This window comes from Tiliqua scincoides, chromosome 14 (genome assembly GCF_035046505.1).
Source record: "Tiliqua scincoides isolate rTilSci1 chromosome 14, rTilSci1.hap2, whole genome shotgun sequence".
In the NCBI taxonomy this organism is placed as follows: Eukaryota; Metazoa; Chordata; class Lepidosauria; order Squamata; family Scincidae; genus Tiliqua; species Tiliqua scincoides.
The window spans coordinates 14,795,921-14,822,340 of record NC_089834.1 but is presented as its reverse complement, the minus strand read 5'-3'; the positions used below and the strand labels follow the sequence as shown (position 1 = coordinate 14,822,340).

The window sequence follows — 26,420 nt, the reverse complement described above, 5'->3', positions numbered from 1 at the left end:
TTGGTAGCTTCACATTGGTATTTTGAAAAATCACAATCAGGCCAGGGTAAGAAAGAGCTGGAAATCACCCAACACCCCCCACCACACATACAAAAACTAGTGTGAGAAAAATGACCCTGTGCTCCTTATTTGTCCTCCAGGGCTTGCATTTCTTTCAAATGCCTTTTCCGTTCCAGGTTTTCATTTGCCCGCTTCCTCTTCTCTTGCTTTTTCTTCTCCGATTCCTGCTTTGCCTTCACCAGATCGCTGGCTTCACCTTTGTAGAAAACGTCCACTTTCTCCTGAAGGATTTCTCGGGCTCTCTTGCGGTTCAGCTCCACTGATCTTGTTTGATGGCACTGGTGGGGGTGGGGGGAGGAGAAAAAACGAAATTTACTTGTGGGACTGCAGCCTGCCTGCCCCTAAGACTGGAAAGGGTACCGCAGGCCTCATATTGGGGCAGAATGATTAGCTAGACAAGACATTTGGCCCATTACATAGACCTGGGGGAGGGAGGCACCAACGGGACCGCAAGAGTCAGAAAGAGGATTTCTGGAAGCCAGCCAAATTGAGTTACAGGAGGCTGGGAGGCGATAGCCCTCCCATTATCTAAACTGGGCCACAATGTTGGAGTGGGGGCATTGCTGGAAAAAGAAAGATGGCAGCTATCAGCATAGCTACTCAGGACCAATCCTACCCTGCTGCTCAGGTAAGCCTACTCTTAGGGTTTGGGGGTCCCAGAGGCTCTTTGCCAAGGGCCCTCTCAAATCTGGAGCCAGAACACCTTCATGAGACCATCTTTCTTTCTTCCTACAATCCTTCCGTGACACCCCATAGTTAAGTTGACACCATCAGGAGGTCTGGTCTAGAGGGTTGAGCCTCCATTTGCCTGAAGATAACATCCACAAGGTCGCCGGTTCGAGGCCACCAGCACCGTGCGACCTTGAAGCAGCTGACAAGCTGAGCCGAGCTATTCCATCCGCTCTGAGCATGAGAGGATGGAGGCCAGAATGTGCGACCAGATCAAGAATGAAACATCTGAATGTTGGGGTTTCTTGAAAGATAGAAACCTTCTTTCAAATTGTAAAAATCCCTACAGGGATTTAAAAATTGCCTGCCTAGGTAAACCGCCTTGAATAAAGTCTAAGGAGAAATCTGAGGACCAAGAAAGGCGGTATAGAAATACCTATATTATTATTATTATCAGTAATTAAGCGTGACTGAAATAATTGCCATATGCTCCCCCATTTTCTTCCCCTTTCTGCGTTTTCCTTGTGTCCACCTGTACCTGCAAGCCTTTGATGGCACAACAACTGACCACGTCTTCCTAACCTACATGCCCACCCACAGCCAAGTTAATCATCTGTGGCACGCAAGCTTGCTTGCCTGATCACCTGGATGCAATTCTTACACACCACAGGTGATCAAGGGTTTGGCTACTTACAAACCCTGCATACTGATAAGTGACAGTTATAAATGAAGCTATCAACAGCCACTGTTGTGCAGGAAGCAACTGGCCCTTGCCACAAAGTGGAAGCGATGCCTGATCTAGTCTGATCTCAGAAGCTAAGCAGGGTGAGGCCTGGTTAGTACTTGGATGGGAGACCGCCTGGGAATACCGGGTGCTGTAGGCTTAGACCATAGTCTTTCGAGACTGAAGGTTGCCAACCATTAAGTCAGCCAAATCACCTTGACGACAATCCCCGAGGGAAGGTGCTTCAGGACCACACAGTTGCTGGTCTTGTTTGTGGCTTGTCCTCCGGGCCCAAAGCCTCGTACAAACTGCTCTTCCAAATCTGCTTCATTGAGCGGAAGGAGTTCACCGGAGTCCTTCTTTCCTGCTATGAGAAGCAAAGGGCTGGGCCATCGAGGCTGCAGAAGACGTTCCCCCCTGCGGCACCCAGGGGCCAGAGGGAGACAGCCAATTCTGGTCAGCGAGCTTTTAAACTGCAGCAAACTTGAAGGAGGCATATAAACCAGAGACGAGGATTCTTCTAACCCCCAAAAGCGGGGGGGGGGGGGAGAGAGATAGAAACACATTATTAGCATTCAGTAAAACGAGTTTATCAACACAGTGATTCAATATTACTTAGTTCTTATTAACTCTGCTGACTTAGCAGGGCAGTTTGTGGTCCCATTCAGCCGGGGTGGATTTACTGTCCAAAGGCATGATCTAACGTCTGCCAGTTTAACCCCGTCTACCACCATGCCTTGTCCAACCACAAGATGCCGTGCCAGGTGGGTTGGATCACTATATGGGGTGCTCTTTGCCGATGTTTATCATTGCTCTACCCCACCCATTGCTACTTTGAGCCACCCCACCCTGCCTCAAAAAGCAGAAACACCACTACTCAATAGCACAATATAAGTAGGCCACCTCTTTGGGTGGAAAAGGGAAGGATGAAACCACCTGGTTGCAAGTTAAGTGGGTATGTTTGATTAATTAAGTCCATCTTCTGTCCAGGAGAGGAAAAAGCGTTAACCTTTCCTGACCCAGGCCTCTTCTTCTCAGAATGTTGCCACTTCGTATGATTAAGAAAGCAAGTCTAGTCCCATGCCAGCCACAGGATGCCAAGCTCTGACCACTGCCCCAGCACAGCCTCACTGATCGGTGAGACGTCGATCTGGCGGTGGGTTATTCCAGCAGCAGAAGCTGGTCAACCAACTGAAATGTACTTCTGCATCCAGGATCTCTCGTTATTTCAAGTGGCCAAGAACGCAAGAGCTTTTGCCTTCTGGCTGGGGTTACAGAATAGCCATGTGGCCTTCAGTTTCTCAGGAGCTAGCCCAGGACTCATCCTAAATGCCAGCCTGCAACATGGGACCCTCCTTCAAGAGCTTGCTGAGGGGTGTGCAACTGAGCCACACAATCCTTGTCCCACCTAGTGGCAGCCAATCAGTGTGTGCTGCTATTTCATCTTTCTGTCTTCTCTTTCCACCAGTCCAAGTGGACAGAGAGTGGCATGGCAACAGCATGTGCTCAAAAAGAGGGAGATGCCGTGGCAGGGAAGAAATGGCAGGTGGCTGGGAGATGGGGAGAAGTTGCCCAAGCCAACCCCTGTGAAGTTAGAGTCTCTGGTGAGGTTTACCTTAATAAGACCCCAGCCCTGGCTACTATTCAAAATTTGCACCCCACCCCTCATAACCAAATGCACTGCACAGCGCACCAGACACAGCCACACCAAGTATTGTCAGTAACTCAAGTGATCACTTGGTGGCACTAGAAACCAACAGATGGGTGAGAATGTTTTGCCAACTTTGAATCACAGCGTGTAGAGAAGGCACCACTGCCCCAATTTCCTTTGGACCAGTCATACTTCGGCCAGATTGTGGACCGGAGGGGCTCCTCCATTTTGCTAAAAGGCCTCTAAGCATATGGCTTTGGGCCGCTGGCTTAAATGGAACCTGAAGAATTTCTGGGGAATTTGGTGGGCCGCTGTGAGATACAGGAAGCTGGACTAGATGGGCCTCTGGCCTGATCCAGTAGGGCTGTTCTTATGTTCTTAACTACAATTCCCAGGAAGCCTTGCAGGTCTCTTGTTATCAGGTGTGCTCCCTGGGGCATTTGGTGGGCCGCTGTGAGATACAGGAAGCTGGACTAGATGGGCCTATGGCCTGATCCAGTGGGACTGTTCTTATGTTCTTAACTACAATTCCCAGGAAGCCTTGCAGGTCTCTTGTTATCAGGTGTGCTCCCTGGGGCATTTGGTGGGCCGCTGTGAGATACAGGAAGCTGGACTAGATGGGCCTCTGGCCTGATCCAGTGGGGCTGTTCTTATGTTCTTAACTACAATTCCCAGGAAGCCTTGCAGGTCTCTTGTTATCTGGTGTGCTCCTTGGGGCATTTGGTGGGCCGCTGTGAGATACAGGAAGCTGGACTAGATGGGCCTATGGCCTGATCCAGTGGGACTGTTCTTATGGGTTATTGCTTGCAGTGACTGAAGCAAAGTCAAGCAATAGTGGACAAATCAGCAGGTCACTGTGTGCTCCTCTTTCGGGTGCCTTGCCTGCAGCACCCCTTGACGTTCCCTGATGTATAGGGTAGTAGGCAGGTGGAAAAAGTAACCCCTGTATCTGGAATTTTAAAGGTACACTGGAGTTCTCCTCCTCCTCCTAGCACAACCTGCAGCACTTCATTTGTAAGGCCATTTGATCCATGTGACCAGATTCTGAGTTGTTCTATTTTAAAGATTATAAAGAACTTACACCACAGGCTGCTCCAAGTCTCCCCTTCCTTTTAAAACAGGAAAATGAGGCCATTCTTTTCCAGGCTTGTTCTCCATTGCTCATTTTTTCTGCCCCTCTCTCCCCTCCTCTGCAGTGAAGTCACAATCCCCAGCTTGCAACATCATCATGACTTCCACCTGCTAGGAAAAGCCCTGCACTGCAACCAAGTGCCGGGTTAAACAGGGCTTGGCAGGTGTTCCATCATGGTAAGAAACAGGGCCGCTGTCGGCTGGAAGTGGCCTTCCTCTGGACCCATGGATTTCAAACAGGGAGACGGGGCCCTACAAGTGGAGACTGGCCCTGGGCAGGCGAGAGGAACTCCTTGCTCAAGTGTCATCTTCCGTCTCCTGGCCGGTGTATCATGGATAGTACATCTCACATCGCTCGTGCTTGTTGACTACCTAAGATCCACGGTACAGCTCTAAGGCAGCTGTTGGGGAGTTCCTTGCCTGTTTTTAGTCCTCAAGGTTAGAAGACGGAACTAAGTTCTGGATCTTGGGTATCATTCCTGACTCTCTGCATGTGTGGGGGTGAAGGGACTCCATGCCACCCCTTCAGTGTGCGCCCACACAAAAGGGCAGAGCTCCTGGGCCCCATCACTGGTTCTGCCTGTGATGGAACACAGCAGGATCCTTGGGGGGAAACCCCACATTTGGGGGAAGAGAGAGGGCAGTAGGACTTCTAGGCTCCCGAATACAGAAGGGAGGGGGGCACAGGACACCCATGTTCCTGCCCTGGCTCTGTCACACCTTCCAAAATATCAATGATGGAAACAGGAGCACACTCTGTGAACAGGAGTTCACGGATGGCTGCCCGAGGACCACCCAGCTTCCATTAGGTGACTTTGCTGAAGGCTTTGAAACAGCTCTGGTGCTTATGCAAGTACAGGTGTGCGCCGTTTAACGACCTTCTGCTTAATGACGGACAGTACTTACTGTGGTCCCAGCACAACAAAGAGGCTCCTAAGGAGGCAGTCAGGCCTCCCGGAGCCTCCAGCAGAGCGTCTGTTGACACAACAAAGAGGCTGGGAATGCAAACGAGAGGAGAGGCAAGACTCCTGTGTACATGGGGACGGGCAGGACCCCTGGGTGCCAGCTGGGGGGAGGGGGGAGGACCCCTGGGTGCCAGCTGGGGGGAGGGGGGGAGGACCCCTGGGTGCACAGGGAGGGTAAGACCCCTGGGTGGCAGCTGGGGGAGGGGCAGGATCCCTGTGTGCCAGCTGGGGGGCGGGGCAGCACCCTTGGGTGCAGGGGGAGGGTAAGACCCCTGGGTGCCAGCTGGGGGGAGAGGGAGGGGCAGGACCCCTGGGTGCCAGCTGGGGGGAGAGGGAAGACCCCTGGGTGCCAGCTGGGGGAGGGGCAGGACTCCTGGGTCCACTCAGCTCTTCTTACCTGCGCCGGAAGGGGGTCACGTCAACGAGGACCAGGCCCGCCCCAGTGACTCCCCTGCGCATGCGCCGCTTCTGTTTACTACCCGAGCGAAAGGTGAGGGCGGAGTCCCCGCTAGAGCCAATCAGAGAACGGGACCTGCCCCGGGCCCGCCCCTGCCGAGCCCCGCCAGCCTATCCGGAGCGGGGAAGTCGAACGGCGCGCGCCGGGCCGCGGCCCAATCGGGGCGCGCGCTCTCGGGCCCCGCCCTTCCCGCCCCAGCCCGTCGCTGGCGCGGGCCAATCGCGGCGCGCGCCCCGGAGCAGCCAATCAGCGGCGGCGCCTCCCCGAGGCTCTTCGAATCTCAACCGCCAATGCTGAGGGGAGGGGGAGGAGGGAGTGGAGCTGCGCCTGTGGACGCCGCGCGCCTGAGGGGCCCCGAGCCGCGATGCAGGTAAAGGCCTTGAGCGCCGCCCATTGGGCCCGCTTCGGCCCTCCGGCCACGCCCCGAGCCGGGAAGAGCGACCGCGCCGCCAGCCAATCAGCGGCCCAGGCTTCAGACCTGGTGTGGGCAGCGGGCCTATGAGGGGGGAGGAGGCGGGGCTTGAGCACCTGAGGGGATTGGTATTGGGGGGAGGATGGCCAAAGAGCGCAAGGAAGGATGGCGCAGTGGTTAGAGCAGGGCTGGAAGTGACGTCATTAGGGTGGAAGTGATGTCACAGAGCAGGAAATGGTGTCCTGAAGCAGGAAATGGTCATTAAGTTGGTAGTGGTGTCATAAAGTGGGCTGTGATGTCATCAAGGTGGAAGTGATGTCATGAATGAGACAGTGATGTCATTAAGGTGGAAGTGATGTCATTAATCAGGTAGTGATGTTGTTAAGGTGGAAGTGATGTCATTAATCAGGTAGTGATGTTGTTAAGGTGGATGTGATGTTTTAAAATGGGAAGGTGGAAGCTATGCCTTAAAGCAGGAAGGGGCGTCATTAAGGTGGAAGTGATGTCATAAAGCAGCAAGTGCCATCGTTAAGCAGATGATGGCCAGAAATAAGCACTTGCTTCTCGCATAGAAACTCCTTAGCTGCAAATGGCAGAAGAGAAAATGTGCAAATTCTGGTTCATATTTTCGAGATATGAGAGCCCAATTATTTCAGGGGCAGAGAAATTGCTTCTGGGGGTCGTATGCGGTCCATGGGCCTCATGACACCCCTGGATTAGAGGGTAGTTGTCAGATCTGGTGTCCAGTCCCGTCCCCGCCCGCTTTCTAGGGGGAAGGTTCAGAGTTTTTCACCGAGCGTAGTATTGCACTGTCAGTCACTGTCAGTCACTTGTTCAATGGGAGGGACCATGGAGGTCATCTATTCCAGCTCCCTGCTCAGTGCAGGCAGATACTATTATGCCTGCAAGACATGCAGCTGAAATGGGTGTCCATTCTTCCCCAGTCTATCCCTGCCTCTTCTTCCTATTTGTGTCCACTGTGCTGACTGCTAATTATAAGCCCCTTGTAGCAGGGACCTATTAATTCTCTGCAAAACACCCTGAATACAAGCAGTGTTGTCATTTATCATTATTATTGACCCTTACAGGGGACCCCAGGAGGATATTTAGAAGTGCCTCAGACTTGGGGTGCAGTACAATAAAACCAACAAGCTCTGCTTGTCGGCTTACGACCTTAAAACAGCACATGGCAGGGACAAAATAAGGAGAATTGGGGAAGGGAACAGGAAGAACTGATGTGGGGAGGGTGTTTCATTAGCTTTTTAAAATCATAATAGTTCTAAACACATGTGTAGCAACTTTAGAGTCTGAAGCACTCTGAATATTGTCTCCTCACAACCATCTTGTTAAGATAGATCAGTATTTTTATCGCTAGATTGCAGAAGGGAATCTGAGGATTAGCATCTTGCCCAAGAATCGTGCACTTGGCTCATGCTTAAGGTGAAGCACGAACCAGGATTTTCTCTTACAGGGCACAGCAAAGTTGTCTTGTTTATTGAGGAGTGAGCTCCATTGAGTTCAGTGGGTCTTACTCCCTACTGAGAGGGCAGCGGATCACAGCCTACTCTCTTAGCTGCTATGCTATATTTATTTATCTCAAAGATGTGAAGCCTGGCCTTTGAATCGTATGCTAAAACCCTACCCACCAACTTCTGTGTCTGTGCTGTAGACCAGCCATTCTCTTTGGGGTCCACCTGGCACATTTGGAGGGGGCCACAAACTGAAGAATGTGAGAAGGGGAGCTTATGTTTATCTGTTCCTGTTGTATCCTTGTTTGATGGGGGGGCCTCGGAAGCCGAGAAGAGCTCCTTCGGGGCTGTAGCCCATTGCGAATGGCTGCAGCAATTGTATCTGCAAAGCTGAATAGGGACCTCCCCCCCACACTCAGCTTTTCTAACAGTGTTATAATGGCTTGATACTTTATCTCTCTTGTGCAGCTGGGCTGTGTGTGGTGTTTGCCTTCCTTCTCTTTTACCTGCAGGCCCCATTGTAAAAAGCTTGCCTTGTAGAATGAGAGTAAGTAGAAAAGCACAGGTATCTTTTTTCACCCTCTGTATGATCAAACTGTTCCTGAGGATCTTCTGGTTGCTGCCATCTCTTCTTGCTGCCTTTCTTTTATTAGGTGCATTGAACCCAACAGCTTGCTTTTATATTTCCATTTCTTTCAGAAGTGGAGCTAAGCTTCTGTTCAGCTGCATTATGTTTGGCTGGGCTTTGGACGCGAGATCTAAAGATTTTTCCAAGGGGGAAGGCAGTGTGACGAGAGCGCCGGCTGAAGATGTCGTAGAAATAATTCATGCGCCAGGGATTGTGCAAGGGAAGAAGTAGGTCAGGCATAATGTGCTGGGAAAAGGATGAATTCTCGGCTTTTTGATATGGCCTCAAACAGCTGAGAATTCTGCTTTACTGGTGAGCCAGAGTGTGTGTTGGAGTTGACCGCTTCTTGCAGCATCAGGGCATTTGACTGGAATGTTGCTGTATTGTGAGAGGTGGAATGGTTTTATTCTCCCCCCACCCCAAAGAAATAGAGCCTCCCCCCCCCAAGAAATGAGTTTGCATATACATACATAAATTAATGTCCTCTGTTTAAGAGACCAGAGCAGGGACCAGTAGGAAGAATGAGTCGGGCTTGGTTCAGCCATGAATTAACTTTCTGCATCACGTCTTTTCGGTCACATCTATATAATGGGGACAGGAGAACAGTGATCTTCCTCACAGGAAGATGACTGTGTGGCTCACTGTAGGGCTCATGTTCTTTGGTTCTGGCCAGTGGGTGTGGGATAACATGGAGCCATCACCCAGGTTCAGACAAGTCGCCACTCAGTTTTTATATGGGATTCAGCAATGAAAACCTGTTCCATAGCTTCGAAGATATCACTTTGCTGTGCTGAGTTCGGAAAATACCTATGTGGACAGGCGAACTTGGAAGTAAGTTGGTAATGAGATGTATTCACCTATAGAATTGGAGCCCCAGAGGATGAATGAGGCCTGTAGGTCTAGGTTATCTCTGGAGGTTACCCTTCTCTGAACTGGGATGGGTGATGACTGGGGAGAAGTCCTTGGTTGGGGCACCCTGCTTACATAATGCTTTCCCTAGTGGGTCTTAGCTGTTGCCTGCTCTTGCATCTTTTCCGACCAGGTGAATAACTCATTGTTTTCCCAGGCTTTGAATCTGAGACACCTGTTGGCAACCTTCAGTCTCGAAAGACTATGGTATCGCGCTCTGAAAGGTGGTTCTGGAACAGCGTCTAGTGTGGCTGAAAAGGCCGATTCGGGAGTGACAATCCCTTCCACACTGGGAGCAAGTGCAGTCTGGCCCTGGCCTGTCTCCCTGGCTATGGGCCTTCCTTCTTTGCCTCAGACTGTTGGCCAAGTGTCTTTTCAAACTGGGAAAGGCCATGCTGCACCGCCTGTCTCCAAGCGGGCCGCTCAGAGGCCAGGGTTTCCCACCTGTTGAGGTCCACTCCTAAGGCCTTCATATCCCTCTTGCAGATGTCCTTGTATTGCAGCTGTGGTCTACCTGTAGGACGCTTTCCTTGCACGAGTTCACCATAGAAGGGATCCTTTGGGATCCGGCCATCATCCATTCTCACGACATGACCGAGCCAACGCAGGCGTCTCTGTTTCAGCAGCGCATACATGCTGGGGATTCCAGCATGTTCCAGGACTGTGTTGTTTGGAACTTTGTCCTGCCCAGGCTTTGGATCTGAGAGGCAAATTGTTTTTTATCCTGCTGTTTGCTTTTTTGTGATGTGTTTTTGTAGTTGTTTGTTTTGGGGTTTCTTTCTGAAAGCTGCCCTGAGATCATGTTGCTGTTAACAAGATGGGATACAAGTTTGTCAAATGAATAATCAGATTCTGGGATTCCAAACAGTGTTTGGGAAAGTGGTGGTGTTCTTTTCAATGAGTGTGTCACTTGTGTGTGTTCCTCTTTTTTTGGAAAGGATATCCACATTCTTTGCGAACATGAGAGATGGAAAACTTGGGCTTGGTGAACGTTAAGCAAGGCACCTCTTCTGCGGACACCCTCCTCCAAAATGCTCACAGCTCTGTGGGCCGTAACTTAAATAATTGCAGGTAAGTGTGAGATGCTGCCTAACTGGATTTTAAACATTGAAGCCAAAGGTTTGTGCTCTAGCACAGCCAGGATTGAAATGAACTTTCCCAAGGATGTCCCCTTTGTTTTAAGACAGCATGACTGGGCTTGTACCCTAAGGAAAAAGTTGGACACTTCTCTTGTCTGTAAGAGTACTTGGTGTAGCTTTACCAGTGTTTGTTCTGTATTTTGATATGCAGTGGGGCAGAACATCAATTGCTGATCCTAGAAATTGGTAGTAATACTTGTGGGGGTTGATCTAGCTTTTGTATCCTAAAGATACACTGTAAAATAATCAAAACTAAATGTTTGTCATGATTTATTCAGCATAAAAGAGATGAATATAATGTAGGACTTTTTCATTTTGGGGAAAATGGGATATTCAGACGGATGTTACTGTACAAGAGGTATGGATTATAAATCTGAGAGTTTAACTCTTAAAGATAATTAAATGCCAGGCACATTTGTGCTTCCAGGATAGCTCTGTGGGTACTGTTGTGTTCAGCATTATCTGCTTGGATGTCTTCTCAGGGGATTCCTGGACCCAAGCAGGTCGGCTTTCGTAAGGGCTTTTCAACCCTAGACCATTGTGTTGTGTTAACCCACCTGATTGAAAAATACACCAAAACTAACAAGCAATCCCTTGTCTAACCCAAATGGCATCTCCCAGTTTCTCAGTCAGCCCTGCTATAATACCTGGCGAAGCTGATCGTTTGGCTTCCTTTATGCAAGACGTTCCAAGGAGTGGTGACTCGGAAATATTGAAGAACTGTGAGGTATGTAGTGCTCAGGATTTGGGGCCTAACGGTTACAGATACTCAGTGTTGTCTATCAATCGGTGTTAATGTTTCGCTGCAAACAGTCATCCATATTTCACTTTGGAAATCCATATTTCACATCCATATGCTCACTTTGTGGGAGAAAAATGACTTAGATTTTTGTTTGTTGCTAGGGAGAGTGATTTGGTGCAATACAACACACCTGCAGCATCTGCCTGTTGCTTAGTTGAACAACTGGTCCATCTTGTTCAAGACTGTCTGCCTTGAATGGCAGCAGCTCTCCAAGGTCTCTCTTGATCTTTTGCAGCCCCACTTCCTCTGTTATTTGGAGATGCCAGGAATTGAACCTGGGACCTCCTGCATGCCATACGGGTAGTCTGTCACTGACCTTAGCAAATGCAGTTGCGTTTGGAAGCCGGAATATTGCATGACCCGGCAGCTCCACCACAATCCTGTGGCTGTCAGCCATTTGGAATGGCTCCCAAATGCCTGGTGAGGCCTTTGCAGGGTCGTGGGAGGTGGCTTCTGGCTCATGGGTCTTGGGCTGGACCTGTTGCAGTGGCTTCAACCAGCTGTAGCAGTCTTGATAACCTCTTGTGCTGTGTTTGTGTCTTATCACAGTGAGACGGTGGGTTGTGCTGTATATGTTTATGAGATCCCTTGTTATAATTCAGGCACAAAGAAAGGCTGTATTTCTCTTCTTCTCATATAACATGTCACCAGTGTTGGTTTTCCCTTCTTTCAGTCCAAAATTACGACTCCATAGTGCAGTCCATACGCTGTGCTTGGTCAAAAACTCTGATTGGGTTTCTTTCAAGTGTTGAAGTGCTTGAAACTGGAAGACTGGCCTGTACCAACACAAAAGTAGTCTTTAGAACTCAAGTTCTTTCTTTTCTCCCTCTCCCAGTTTTATTTTCACTCTGTGTTGAAGCACTTGCCATCTCTGTACGGGTAATTTTTTTGGGAGGGGCCTTCTAGACGTCATGTGGTGTTTCTTTGCACAGATTTTGAGACGAAATTCATATTGTGTTGGATGTAGGATAAACACTGAGAAGGAATCTTTTGTCTTTTTCAAAATATCTTTTTTTTTTTAAATAGACCAGGTGGTTACGATTGTTCAGACGGGTAGAGGAGCAATGCCAAGAACAGATAGCGGCCCAGCAAAAACACTTCTATCATCAGATCCATGTGAGTATTTGGGTTTGCTTGACAATTTTAAACGGAAACGGGTTCTCAAAAGTGTGCATGGGGAGGTATATCTAGAGAATTATGGACAGCTGCTAGGGCAAGATAACTCCTTGTTCTATCCCAGCATGATACAAATTAGTAGTATCTCCATGCTCTTATATATGTGTATCTTTCTGCATGCGCCCCTAGTGTACACCACAATAAATGTATTGGTGTCGCAAGGCTCTTGGTGGCTTTAGCTAGAACAGCGACTGGAATTCCTTTCCCAGTGCATGTTTTAATTGGGCTAGAGACGTAAGACTAGCCTAATTATTGCAGTTTGTGGTTTGCAGTTGAGGGACGGACAGACAAACAGACGGACTGCAATCTGTTCCTACAAGTGTTTTTCTTCCCTAGAATGCCCAATCATCTTGATACCCAGCATGCAGTTCTTTACCTGTCCATTGCTTTATATTTTGTGCCCTCAAACTCTTTGTGTCAGCTGTGCTATCTGCACTTTTGGTGTTTGTGCTGATGTTGTCTTCTAGGTCAGAATGACCACATGTAAGAACCTCTGCTTTAGTTCAGTGTCCTCTGTGTGTATGTAGTAATTTTGTGGGCTTTATTTCTTGTGTGTGTGTGTTTGACAGGATATGACAGTGCAATCTTCTGCAAGTTTACGCAGAACTTATTGTGTTCAGTAGGGTTTGGCCCCAGGTAGGTGTGCACAGGGTTGCAGCCTAATTGTGTTAAATTAGTATCCTGCAGTACCTTTCCTTACCAGGGGTTCTTCATGGCATAGTTTTTCAAACAGAGAAAATCTGGTTAGTACTTTATTCTGAGAGCAAATTCATACTACTGACACCATGTGGTAGGTACTGAATATAAAATTTCTATCTTTCCAAATTCTTTCTGATTTAAAATGAGCACCTCAACTTGATATACCAGAGTAGCAAAGACCTTTCTGTAGGTTTCAGACCTAGGGCCCAACCCTCTCCAATTTACCAGTGGTGATGCAGCCATGCCAACAAGTGCACTGCATCCTGCGGTGGAGAGGCAGTCACAGAGACCTCCTCAAGGTAAGGGGATGTTTGTTCCCTTACCTCGGGGCTGCATTGGGGCTGGAAAGGTGGATAGGATTGGGCCCCTAAACTAGCAGAGGAGGCTTGCCTGACTCGTTGGGTCAGCCGCCTTGGGTGCCCGGAGAAAGGCAGAATACAAATCTAATTAATTAATAAAATGAAGGCCAAAACTACTTTGATTAAATGCTAATGCATTTTCCTAGCATTTCCTTTTTTGTTTTCAAATAGCAGTTGCAGGGGGAAACCTGATTGGAACATGGCTTCACCCCTCCCCACATTGGTGCTATTTGCTTGAGATGGGGGTTTTCTTCAGGACTGCAGAATAGGGGGAATTGCCCTCATTCCTACATGCCTTGGCCCTGACCCCCTCTGCACAACACACAGTTGTACAGCCACCATCTTAATGCTCTCCTATTCACTCTCCCAATGTCGAGGGCACACTTCGCATTGGGCAGCTGCCATTGTATACCTGCTTGAGAGAGCGTTTCATTTTCCAGGTGTCAGTATCGCCTCTTTAGAAGCCCAGTCCTGCACAGAATGGCCGACATCTTTCAAATCCTGACGTGTGGGCAACGAACTGTTTTGCTGGCTAGGATTTTTTTCCCCCACCCCCGATCTTGATTGGCACACGTGAATAGCGTTTATTATATCCTTGACCTGAATAGTCCCCTTTGCACAGAAATTTACATTCTCCTTATTCTGCAGTGAAATCAGAATGTAAGAGTTTGTGTTATGCGAGGATTAGATGTATCTGATACACTTTAAGTATATATGGTACACTTTGATATTTACATCCTTTTGGTTACTGTTTCTCCCTTCCCTTTCCTGATGGCCCTCTACACTAATAGTAACAACACTTCCTGAAACTGAAACAAATAACAAGAGGTATTGTTCTTTTTTTGTTCTCTTCCCCCCCACCCGTTTACTTTCTTTTTGTCTCTCACACCTTTGTGTTTTCTTTTTCCATCCATACTCTTAGGTTCTCTGTGTGTAGATGTCTCAAATCATGTGTTGCTGTAGAGAAGCTTGATTTGCTCCCTGGTGGTGCAAATCACCACTGTGGGTGGCTTGTTTTCCAAATTAACCTGTGGATGGGCTGCGAGACCAAAGCCTAATTCAGATTTGAATTTGTCCTGCAAATTCACCAAAAGTTCTTGTGTGTCATCTAGAGAAGTGCTGGTTGCATCTTAGCAGCATTTTGGGGGGTCAAAGGCTTGGTTCTGTGCTGTCTGAAAGCTGGCAACGGTCTAATTGCTTATGACATGATGAGAAACAGTTTTCGGGAGAAGCAACATATGGTCATCCCCATTTCTGTACATTGATTGGGTTGAAAACCAAATGTCTGTTTTTATGTTTGGCCATTTCAAACTCTGGGTGAACGACCCTTTTTTGGCATGGCTGTTTCACAGGTGATGGTGTAAGGAAGGAAAATGAGACTTTAAAACTTCATATTGAAACTGAGCCCTTGGCTGCCAAATCCAAGAAAATGTTTTCCAAAAGTTTCTGTTGAGAAAAATGAAACATTTTCTTTATGTGTATGTTTGCGGTCTTGAGCACACCTGCTTAAGTCCCTGTGAGTTGTGGAGCATAGCTCTGAATAAACACACTCTGGATCACTTGGCACATATAGCAAGCAATCTCTGGTTATGAGCAAACCAAAAAAAGGAGAGCTTGTTTTGGACCACTGAAACTTAACTAGACGTTTGTAGCAACTTTTCATGGACCTCTTCTAAGGTGGCCTGGGACTTTTTTGGTGGCAGCAACTGGGTCTCAGTCCAGGGAGAAAAGGGGTAGAGAGAGGGGCATACAGGTGGTGGAGGTGGGCGTGTCTAAAATATGTGATTTTGAAGGTAGGTGGACAGAAACAATTGGGATTGTTCAATTCAGTTTGTGTCCTTCCAGATTACCCATGGATGTGCTCTCAACATTGTCCTGGAAAAAGTTGGACTTCTCTGGCTTAAATCTTTGTTTCAATGTGCTGTTAAAGCAGCTTTGCAGGGCAGGTAACCCTTCCTTCTGAGCAAGTAGCTTGCCAAATTAGCACTGTACTCAAGCTGTCTGATTTCATGAAAGTATGCCTGAGTTTCACAAAGGCACTAGACGCTGTGCCAGAACCACCTTTCAGAGCGCAATACCATAGTCTTTCGAGACTGAAGGTTGCCAATACTTATACTTATACTAATACTTATGCCTGAGTTTCACTTTGTCGAGTGTGTGGTGTTTAGTTAACTGCAGGACTGCATTGGATCTCTAATAGAGCCTTAACCAAGCAACACAGAATGTGCACATGCATGTACTTTAATAGCCAAGTTGAAGCAACTATCCATTTGTGTCCCATTACACATTTCCGCATGTTACGTCTTTGTGTTGAAAAGTCTTCCTGGAGGTGTGCTTAAGAAACCAGAAGTTCTGTAAGCCGTACAGTTTTTTAAGAAACTGACTTGCATGTTTTTTGGGTTTTTTTGCAGCGCATTCAAAATGAAATCAGGCACTTGGTAGAACTTCAGAACCAGAATGTGTGCTTGTGCACCAAGCAAGGTTCTCCCGGCAAACTTACCTCCGGCTTTTCTTCATTAGACCTCCCAATGGGGTTGCATTCTGAACATGAGCTCTTGGTCAGTCAACTCGCATCCAACGAAACTGAGAGTCGCCTGCAAACTTCAGCCATCCATCAGGAGTGCCTCGCAAACAGTGTTTCGCTAAGCAGCGGCTATGGCACCTGTTCTGCGGCAGAACTGAGTCCAAGCAAGCCTGAAGACATTCCGACGTGCATGGAAAACCCTGAGGGACTTACCAAAGTACAGGATGGTGCCTTGTCAGTACAGGTGGATTTAGTTCCAGCCAGTGTTCAAAACAAAAGAGAGCATACACACACAACGGTAGAACATTGTCCATCTCGAAAGGGTGATGATATAGCTTTTCCTGCTGAATTTGAGCCTAAGGTTAATGAAGGTCAGTGTGGAAAAACAAGCTGGTAAGTAATCAATTTTGGAGCCTCCTTTGTCTGCTTCCCCACTTCTCTGCTCTTTTAACACGTGCAATAGCACGTATCAAGGCAGCAGGATTTCTTGCATACGTGTCATGTCACTTCCCCTGTGTGGATGAATTTCTGTAGATTTTTACCTGCAATGCATTCCTCCCTTTTGCGGTGCCAAAGTGCCGTTGCGGTTGCAGCAGGAAGTTTCTGTATTCAAAAGCCCTTGCTCGTTTCCTGAAAAAGATTGTTAAATAGGCAGAACCAGAGCTAGAGCCGTCACAATTGCACGCTGGTAGCCCGGGTAGTTTATTATAGTCTGCAGGGTCGGACCATTATTTCTGATGCATAGAATTCCATTGTGCCTCCATCTATATGTCATTTCCAAAGCAACTGCGATGGGAGTATGTGATTGCTCTTTCTCTCTTAGAGAGTCAATGACAGTTTTGTCCTAAGCCAAGTTACGGGGTCCTGACTGCGTTCTGTGGGGCTAAAAAACTGCAACTGTATAGATCTGCCGTCTGTTTTACACTAGCACTGGTGACTTAACTAACAGAGGCAGCTTAGCTTCCCCCGACTGTCAGTATGTGCTCTTAGAACTTGAGCTTCCCATTGGATACAACCACTTGACAGCCTCCATATAGGACGAGCTCCTGGATCCTTTGACCACAATGGGCAAATGTTCAGAGATGGTGTTCCTCTCGATACTGGCTGTTCGGGGTCTTCTCCTCCAGGGCAGGAGGTCTGGTCTAGAGGGTAGAGCCTCCATTTGCCTGAAGATTAACATCCACAAGGTCGGCAGTTCGAGGCCACCGGCACCGTGCGACCTTGAAGCAGCTGGCAAGCTGCAGCTGAGCTGTTCCATCTGCTCGGAGCGTGGGAGGATGGAGGCCAGAATGTTAAACCAGATCGGAGCGTAACATCTTGAATGTGGTGGTTCTTGAAAGAGAGAACCTTCTTTCAATTTGTAAAAATCCCTGCGTGGATTTAATAAGCCTGCCTGTGTAAACCGCCTTGAATAAAGTCTTGAATAAAGACCAAGAAAGGCGGTATATAAATACTGTATATTATATATTATATTATTCTTCATGGTCTCCTTATGGGCTTCCCAGAATCATCAGACTGGGCACCTCTGGAAACAGGATACTGGCCTAGATGCAGCAGGGCTGTTCCTATGCTTTTTGAAATGTTAACAATACTCTATTTATGTGCATTTGTCTAGCCACTTACTCACTAGCAGCTCATTCTTTGCGAGGTTTTCAGTTTGTCTTCTTTCGGGAATGCTTAAGTGCTGAAGGTTCCACTAGACTAGTCAGCTCTTGTTGGCAGGCGTATATTTGAGATGCTGTTACTCTCAAACTAAGGGTGCAATCCTAACCAACTTTCCAGCACTGACCTAGCTGTGCCAATGTGGTGTGCACTGCATCCTGCAGTGGGGAAGTAGTCAAGGGGGCCTCCTCAAGCTAAGGGCATGTTTGTTGCCTTGCCTTCGGGGCTGCATTGCGGCTAAGTCAGTGCTGGAAAGTTGGTTAGAATTGCGCCATAATTTGAGTTGGGGTAACCCAGTCATCAGTGTAATGAATTACTTTCTTTTATTTTGGTCATCATTTGATGCATTGCAGATGTGTTATCACCAGTACCAGGGTACATTCACTCAAATTGAGTGTCAGGAGAGTTCAATCAGATGAAATAAAGTATCTCTTTACCCAGCATGGGATTAATCGGTGGAACACCTTGCCACAAGATGTGGAGATGGCACCTAGCCTAGATACCTTTAAAAGAGGTTTGGACAGATTTCTGGAGGAAAAGTCTATCAGAGGTTACAATTCAGATTGGTGTATGCAACCTCCTGGTACTAGGCTATCTCTGAATGCCAGATGCAAGGGAGTAGAGGGTACAAATATCTTGTGGTCTTGTGTGCTCCCTGAGACATCTGAGGGGCCGCTGTGAGATGCAGGAAGCTGGATTTGATGAACCTTTGGCCTGATCCAGCAGGGCTCTTCTTATGTTCTTATGTCCTTATATGCAGACATAGTGTGCGGGGTTTCAGAACCGCGTTCTGTCTGTGGCCTGCTCTGCTAATTAACCATGCGCTCAGAGGGTTGGGTATATCCAGTGGGATCTCTGATGCTTTGCTTTTGATCAGCAGTCATCTCCTGCTCCTGGCCCTGCCACACATCAGTGCCATGTCAGAAATTGCTTTTGAAACTCTCATCAATTTAAAAAGGTCCTGTACTCTGTGGCACGAAGGGTTGCTGCTCAAGAGCTGCAATTCCAGAGCCCCCTTGGGGATGTCGAACCAAGTTGCACATTAATTTTGGCTCCTGGCCATTATGTTGGTGAGCATCTGTTACTTGGTATTCTGCAAATTCTATAAATATTTGTGTACAGATAGTTCTTTAAAATTCCCCTGATACATAAGGCACTGCGGGGTTTGCAGAGCTAACAGGAGCATCATCTCTGCTTTCGGTACAGATCTTATTTTAAACAAATGCCAGGACTTGCTCACAGGAGCAAATGTTTTCTTGCGCTTCTGAAACTCACAGTGTGGAAAATTAATCTGCTGTCCTTTCTCCCCCCCCCCCCACAATGCAAAAGAACAAAGAGAGCTCAGTCTATGTAGAAGTTAGGCAGGCCCAGCACGAATTGGCTCTTTAAAATAACCGACACTTGCGGTGCTGTCACAAAAATTTATCTTTTTCTTTACCTTTTTCCTTCCAACAGTAAATCTTTAACATCATGGGCTCAAAAGCTGAAAAAAAGCCAGCTGAAAAGGACCGGTGTGGAAGAAGGAGATGCGCATTCTGTGCAAGGCAAAGAGCAGACTCAGAAATTGACATTTGAGGATGTGAGTGGGGACCCATTTCTCCCCCAGACCTTTCCAGATTAACATCCCTTCATCCGTCTTGTTCAACAGGCAGTTTAATTTACAGCTGAATCCTAGCTCTCTGCGCCGCGATGTAACAGTGCAGGAACAGCCTCTGCCGTCTCCAGTGCAAGGAAAGAGACTGCCAGAGGTCTGCCTGAAGGGACTTTTGCCCCCTTGCCCTCTGGCAAGCCTAGCAGCTACAGTGGGACTACTCAAGCCTGTGCCAGAAAAATCACTGGCAGAAAGCCTTGTGTCAGGAAATCAAGCCCGGGAGGAGGGATAGAGTATGGCAGGAGCCAGCCCTGTAGATCCTTCCCCCCCATCCTGGGCCCAATCCACCCCTTCCCTCACCCCGTTACACCTCCTTCCCACCCTTGTTTTGCCCTCCACTGGCCCATGCAGAGCTTACCTGCTCTGGCACACGCTGCTCCCTCTGCAGGCGCCAGCAAGTCAGGACAGGCCTTTCTGGCCATGCCATGATGCCCCAAGCAGCTGCAACATGCTTTCTACGGCACATTTGTGATGGGGCATGCGCCTGCCCCACTGGTGCTAGTGTGCTGTGGATTGGGCTGCCTGTCAGCTAGGATCCAAAGATTGCCTCTAAACATGCCCGGCAGGTACTGAGTTACAGCAGGTGGTTACAGCAGAGGAACACCACCACCCCCGCTTTTCTTATCATAATCTGGTTTTTCAAACCCCCCTTCAAAAGCTGGTTTGCTGGAGGGATGGTGTTCAAGAAGTGCAAGCTCCTCAAATTGCCTTATGAATTATCAATTAATATTGGGGCCTTAAGTTGTCCATACAAGCCTGTTTTCCCTTCCCTCTCTCTCTCTTTTTGCCTTGAAATGTCCACTGTGTTTCCTCTCTTTGGGGGTTCTGTCTTGAAAGCATAATTATACTTTGCTTTCAAAATAGCTTTCTCGGTACTGATTGCCATAGTAATGCAAGTTTGATTTTTGGAGGTTAGCGCAACCATTTCAGCACGATGCATTTCCCCATGCATTTTAGTGTCTACCTCAGTGGTTCTCAAACTCTCTGGGAGAGTTTGAGAGCCACTAAGTTCTTGCGTGGGCGGGAGAGGGGAGTCATCGGGGGCGGGGGAAAGGCAGATCGCGCCGCTCAGGGGGGCTGCAGGGGCTTGGGTACACGTACCCAAGCCGCTGCATCCTCCCGGGGGTGCGGGAAGCCCGGCACAACCTGCAGCAGGGCTCCCCTCAGCAGTGAAAGTGGATGCGGAGCGATTGTGCCCCGCCTCCGCTAAAGCCTGGGGGTCGCGCCGCTGCCTCCTCCCTGCCTCCAGGCCGCCCCCCCCTTAAGGGGGCAGGGGCCAGGGCCTGCAGGCTGGGGGGTCACGACGCCCCAGTTTGAAAAGCCCTGGTCTACCTGGATCTTTCAAGGACCCTTTTGTGGTTTTGGCACACTTATTCTTCCTGCTTTGTGTTATCGATGTGACTTTATTGATTGGCCTATAAAACTTTGATTTCCCTCCCCCTGTGCAAATCTAGACCAACAGCACTGCTGCTGAGCCGTCGTCTTATACTTTTTGTCTCAGCCAACCAGATGGAAGCCAAAATTCCGTCGTGTCTGACAATTCAGGTACGGTTGAACACTTCTCCTTCTTTGCTTTCTTGCTTAGTACAACAATGACCCCCATGTGGAAGATTGCAACACAGTGTGTGGGGGTGCTTGTAGTCGGGTATCGTGGTGGCTGCTGTGGTGTAAGATGTAGGGCAAGAGTCCAGAGAAGGGCAGGCACACCTGTGCCCCAGTGAACTCTGTGCTTCACAGCGCAGTCCTGTGTAGAGTAAGTTGGGTACAAGTTCCGTCGGGCTCCATGTTGACTTCCTTCCAAGTAAGCCTGGTTTGGGTTGCACTGTTTGGGTGATATCGTGCAATTCCACGTGTGTCAGATTCCAGGGAAGTCCTTCTGAGTTCAGCGGGGCTGGCTTGTAGCTCACGCAGGGTTCCCCACACCTGACCTGGGCTTTCCACTCAACTCTGTAGTCTCCAGTAGCCAGCAAAGCTGAGCGTCCTTGCTCTTAGCCCCCGAAGGAAAAGAAACGCACCTTTTCCCACATACACCCATCCACCCCTGGGTGTGTTTACACATATACCCACCCACCCCAGCCTTCACAGGGGATGAGTTGTGGACACGGGTTGTGTGTTTGTAATGGCCCCTTCCCACCAACCCACAACACAACACACCAACTTGACACTGCTTTGGAAGGGACACACTTTGCCACCTTGTGTTTCTGATAGCATTCTAAAAATGTGCTGTTACTAACACAGTATCTTAGAGGCTTCTCTGCTGTTTGCTACATCTTAATTTATGGCCTCCGGGCCCAGTGAGTGAGCCTGCTTAAGACTGTAGTCCTGGACATCCCTTTTCTCTGGATTACACCTAATACCTTAGCATTATTACGTGGACTAATTTCGCTGAAATGAAGGATGTGGATTCCCACTCTAGGTTTGAAATCGGAACACATGATTGACCTGCAATGCTCAATAAAATCTGAACAAAATGGATTCTTCTAGGTGGTCTATCAGCACAGGTTCCTGTGCCTGGAAATAGTTTTCAAAGCCAAACTGGACACAACTTCAGAAGGGGTATTTGGTAGTCTTGGATGTTGGGCTTCCCCACCCAGTTACATAATCTGGATGCCAAATTAGTTCCTTTGCTCGCTCTTATAAAATGATTCTTGGAACCTGATGAAGTATTTCATAACCCACAAGGATCTCATCCAGGGACTTGCCAGATCCTCAGCTTTGTTACGGATGCATCACACTTTTTGTGTGGGCTGACTGCTGGTGGGCCGTGTGATATTATTATCTTCCACTTTATTCGGTGGTTTTTATATCCAGTGCTGCCTTCCTGAAGCCTTTGGCTCCAAGTACCCGCAACACTTATGTAAATTCGAGAGCAATACAGGAACCATCTTGGTGTACCCCAGTCACAATCTACCTGAAAGTTAGGAAAGGGGAAAAACATGAAAGGGGAAGGTTGCTTTAAAATCTAAATGTTAATTATAGAATTTATATCCAGCTGTTTGCCCCGAAATGATGCCAACTTTGCTTCTCAAGCTACTTTAGAAATATGTGATAAGTACAGTGGCCCCTCTCAGTGGCTGGAAGGCCCCAGAGGACCTCCCAAATGTGACCGGAAGTAACTTCTGGTTGTGACTGGGAGTCTTCTGAGCCCTTGAAGGCAGCACCACTGCCCTCCCCACAGATTTCATTATCCGTGGAATTCGGTATCTTCGGGGTGTCTTTGAACTGATCCGCTGTGGGTACCGAGGGCCCACTCAATGAAAACACCCATTCTTTAATTGGATCCAATGATCTAGCTAACTTGTTCAAACTGGAGTATAAGGAAGGGTGATTCAGATGAAGGTCATGTTGAAATACTGTGAAGGACCAATATTCTCATTTCAGACTTGGCACTAGTTTTTCCCCCTGAGTTCTTTGTGATTATGTTATGGTATCTTTGGCATTATTTCACATACAGTCCTGTTACGGCTCTGAAGCGTAATAGATCAAGCTCTGAAGCATATTATTTCAGCCATATTTCATAAGATGCTGAATTTGCACTTGTAATGGGAAATTTTTTTTTTAAAAGTCACTTCAGGCTTCATAGTCTCTTCCTCTCTTGAAATAAACTTTCATCTATCTGTATTCTTTAGGACTGACATACTGGAAACTAGATGAGAAAGAGCTATACCATTCATTGCCCGAGAAGTTCAGGAACGAATTTAGTATCTCCTCAGCAAAGGTGTCCTCAGAGCAGGTATTTATTTGACTTTGCTTGCTTTGAGGGTTGGCTAGGTGCTGGCAAAGGATTGTCTCGCACTATTACAGGTTTCACCGGTTTATCATGGTCATCCTGCCTATTTCTAGTAGTTGGTACCGACACTGGTTTTGTGCAATCTCTTATTCAGTGTCAACAATTGCAGAGGGCTTATAGCTGGAGAGAAGTGGCTTGGGCAAGGAGGATGAAAGGAGAGGATTGAGTTGAAGAAAGAAAGAGTTTTTTTTTTTTTAAAAGGGAAGGGATGTGGGAGATGGCAAGAGATGGCCCAAGCAAAGGAATAAGAGAAATTGGAAGAGGAATGTAGAGAAAAGAGAGAAGAGAGAGAGACCAACTTCCCTATGGAAGTACAAGTTAGTTTCCAGGGGTCTGTACACAAGTTGAAATGTACTTAAGCAGAAACTTCCTTCCAGCCCCGGAATATTGTGCCTGCATGGAAGCACCCCCCAAAAGATGTGCTTCCCCAAAGGATGAGTGAAAGTGTTAGCTCAGCCACCTGTAACTCAGGAAGCCAGTGAATTTGAAGAGTTGAGAACAGGGCGTACAGACGTAGGAGGGGAAATGATAGAACCAGGTGTACTTGCGTCGAGATGCTGAGGAGGAGAAATCGGAGAGGAGGTGTGAGGAACCTGATAAGCGAGGACTTGGAGTTTAAGTTGTTGACAGAAGTGGCAGGGGCCAATCTAGTCATGGAAGAGGGGGAGCCATATTGACAGGCTTTTCCCAGGATTTGGAGGTGCGTTGTCAGTGCCTCTCTTATCTCCAAAGGCCCTTGTGCCAGGTTTCTGTCTACAAGTCTTGGATGCAAGCTGCTTTTCTGTTGATGGGAAAGGCTGGATGCTCTCTGGGGAGTTTCAATTGCATCTTTTCGTAGCAAGTGTATCATAAATAGGAAGAGCAGCAGGAGAGAAGATGCCTTCAAATAATAGCATTCTTGCTTCAGATTGTAAATCGGGAAGCCTTGAGAGAGAGATCAAAGACCTTGTCGTTTCTACGACTGAAAGCGATGTTTACCTAGCTGGCCTAGTTTCAGCTCCTGAAAAAGGAAAACAAAAATGATCACGTCACTTTTTTGGGCAATTGCATCTGGACGAAAAAATAATTCTCTAGGTTGGGAGAATGTCGCTGTTTATCCCTGGCCACTTGCTGGCTCTATTGACCTGAAACCTTGCACTGTTGGTTGAGGTTCTTGGTGGATCCCTTTTTCTTTTCCACCCTCCTGAGACCTCTCTCCATTATTCCATACAGCAGAAAAAAGCAGTGGCTGCCCTGGATGCTTTATTGCTCTATTGGTGAGGCTGGGGAAATATAGGATGGGAGTTTTTTTCACCACATGGCTAATGTTCACCCCCCCCCCCCAAGTACACTATTAGCTGATCCCTGCTACGGTTCAGGCTTTCTTTTTAAGTGTTTGTGCCTCTTAAGGGCTTGCCATTCCTTGCTGTCAAGGAGAAGTGGTAGCGCAAGTGTCTGTGTTTGCCGAACGAGTGCCACACTCTCCTCTTCAGGGCAGGTTTTAAACAGAATCTGTTGGGAACAAAGCTGTCACTTTCCAGTTTTTTTTTTTAAAAAAAACAAACCACTTCAGAGAAAAGGCGAGAGAGATTCTTGACACATGTGGGGCTAATGTGCTTTTTTGAGTACTCTAATGGCCATGCGTTGCTCCAAGCCATGGCTGAGCCATTTTGTCCGGGTGGTGGGATTTAGTGTTTGACTGGAGGGAGGGATGCGACATAAATTGATTCATCGAAACAAAAACCTGGTTATGGGTAGTCTAATATACTTAGTGCTATTTACCGTATTAATGTTTTCATGAAAACAATTGAATGTGGCAGAACTTAAGTTGCCCCAGTCTTTCCACCTTGGTAGCCTTTGCACTTTACATTTGGAACCCTGGAAGGCCGAAGCAGGTGTGCTTCTGTCTGTCTGCAATCTTTGGCACCTCCAGGTAGGACAGAGTTTCTGCTGAAACTCTGGAGAGCCGTTGCCAATCAGCACCAACGGTACTGAACTAGATGGACCAATGGTCTGATTCTGTATAAGGCAGCTATTCATGCAATACTGCCATTGTGCTTTTTCTTGTACCACTAGAAACAAGGAGGCTACCAACTTATTCTGTTTTGATTTACCTTTTAATTAAAGCTGAAGATCCTAGGGAAGGGGCTTAGAATATTTGAGAGGGCTGGGCCTTCACCGCCCACTCACCACCCTTTGGTTTGGGCCTTGCAGAGATGCTGAATTAAAATGTGAAAAGAACCATGTGCCCAAACTCACTTGTTCCCTTCAGTAACTGAAGCCAACTCAGCAAACCATGGTTTCAGCAAACCATGGTTTCTTGGATTAAGATTGCAAACTGAGCAAGTGCAAAGCACATGCCCTCACCCCCTTCCTTCTTGTGTGTGTAGGAATTCTTATTTCTTAATGACACAGGCTCATGTGTCATTCAGACCCAGGAGCCGTGAGTTAACTTCTCCAGGATATGGAACCAAGATCAAATCCTGATCCCATATCCCAATTTGTAAACCCCTCTTGACACCCTGCTCCCAAGTTCGGACAGATCGAGAGGGCAGATCGTAATTTGATGGACAGCATTCCTTCGTGTGGGTGGAGTGTGTGGACTTGGCATTGGTGGACTCATGTTCTCAGCCGAACAAATCCTGGTTTGCTGGAGCCTCTCAACTGGGTCATTGAATATCCAATGCCGTCCTAACATTGTAGTGAATGGGGATACCCTTGTGAACGCGCCTTGGGCCCTCCACAGAAACTTGGATTGTCACCATAGTATTTTGTGCTCCTGTCTTCCCAGCAGTGTGTGTTCATCTTGGCATTGTTGCGTTACATACAACAGATGTGTTGCTTAAAACTATCCACCTTAACTGCTTTCTGTTTTAGTCCTCTTCTGGTGATGAAATGAAGCCAGCATCCTTGAAGGATATTTACCATAAAAAACAAAGGGAGAACAGGCAGCTTCTGGACTGGAACCTTTCCCCTTCGCAATCAACTCACCCTCCAGAGGTAACGATTGACTCTGTAGTGCCATCCATTGAATTGGGTGCTTTGTTATGCTTTAGTTCAGGGGTCTCCAAACATTTTGGCCAGAGGGCCGCATCAAATATCTGTTGTGGTGTGGAGGGCCGGAAAAAAAAAAGTTAAATATAAAATTTAAATAAATAAAAGATAGAACTTAGATGAGTGAATAAATGAATGAGTGGGCTCATTCATTCAACCTCTCTGGCCCTCAGAAGGCCCTCCAGACACAATCAGAGCACAGTTCTGGTCATGTTCAGTTGAGTGGGCCAGAGGCTTTCAGGGGACAAGAGGTTGGCTGTGGGCTGGAAAGAGGCTTGCTGTGGGCCCCTGGGCCAGGGTTTGGAGACCCCTGCTTTAGTCCTAAGATTCCAAAACACAGTTAATTCCTTGCCATGAGCTCAAGTACTTCTTTGCAGTAAACAAAACCTGTGATACATTGCATTGTCCTGTAGGAAGCAATTGTTTCTCCCATACTCTGTTAAAATCAGGAACACAAAACAAATAAGGTTTACTTAACGCTTTCACTGTCATGGCTGCCACCAACTTTAT

The 26,420-nt window shown here is 47.7% G+C and overlaps 2 protein-coding genes across 3 annotated transcripts in view; one reads left to right on the top strand and one right to left on the bottom strand.

Annotated features, from left to right (window-relative positions):
- Positions 1-5,284, bottom strand: MTRFR (mitochondrial translation release factor in rescue). Its single transcript, XM_066609928.1, has 3 exons — positions 5,142-5,284; positions 1,669-1,973; positions 1-338 (listed from the first exon to the last, which is right to left on the bottom strand). Exons 2-3 carry the CDS (start codon positions 1,948-1,950, stop codon positions 126-128), a joined length of 495 nt encoding a protein of 164 aa, XP_066466025.1. The 5' UTR covers positions 1,951-1,973; positions 5,142-5,284; the 3' UTR covers positions 1-125.
- Positions 5,285-5,899: 615 nt separating this feature from the next.
- Positions 5,900-26,420, top strand: part of MPHOSPH9 (M-phase phosphoprotein 9) — a 32,545-nt gene continuing 12,024 nt past the window's right edge. The window contains exons 1-9 of one of the 2 annotated variants that reach the window (XM_066609712.1): positions 5,900-6,027; positions 10,014-10,146; positions 10,836-10,941; positions 12,043-12,132; positions 15,662-16,167; positions 18,892-19,015; positions 20,542-20,632; positions 22,717-22,820; positions 25,734-25,856. In XM_066609712.1, the coding sequence (XP_066465809.1) occupies positions 10,043-10,146; positions 10,836-10,941; positions 12,043-12,132; positions 15,662-16,167; positions 18,892-19,015; positions 20,542-20,632; positions 22,717-22,820; positions 25,734-25,856 (1,248 nt within the window). In that variant the 5' untranslated portion in view covers positions 5,900-6,027; positions 10,014-10,042. Of the gene's footprint in view, positions 6,028-10,013; positions 10,147-10,835; positions 10,942-12,042; positions 12,133-15,095; positions 15,197-15,661; positions 16,168-18,891; positions 19,016-20,541; positions 20,633-22,716; positions 22,821-25,733; positions 25,857-26,420 lie in introns of those variants that run through there. The other variant, XM_066609713.1, reaches the window with a different exon arrangement.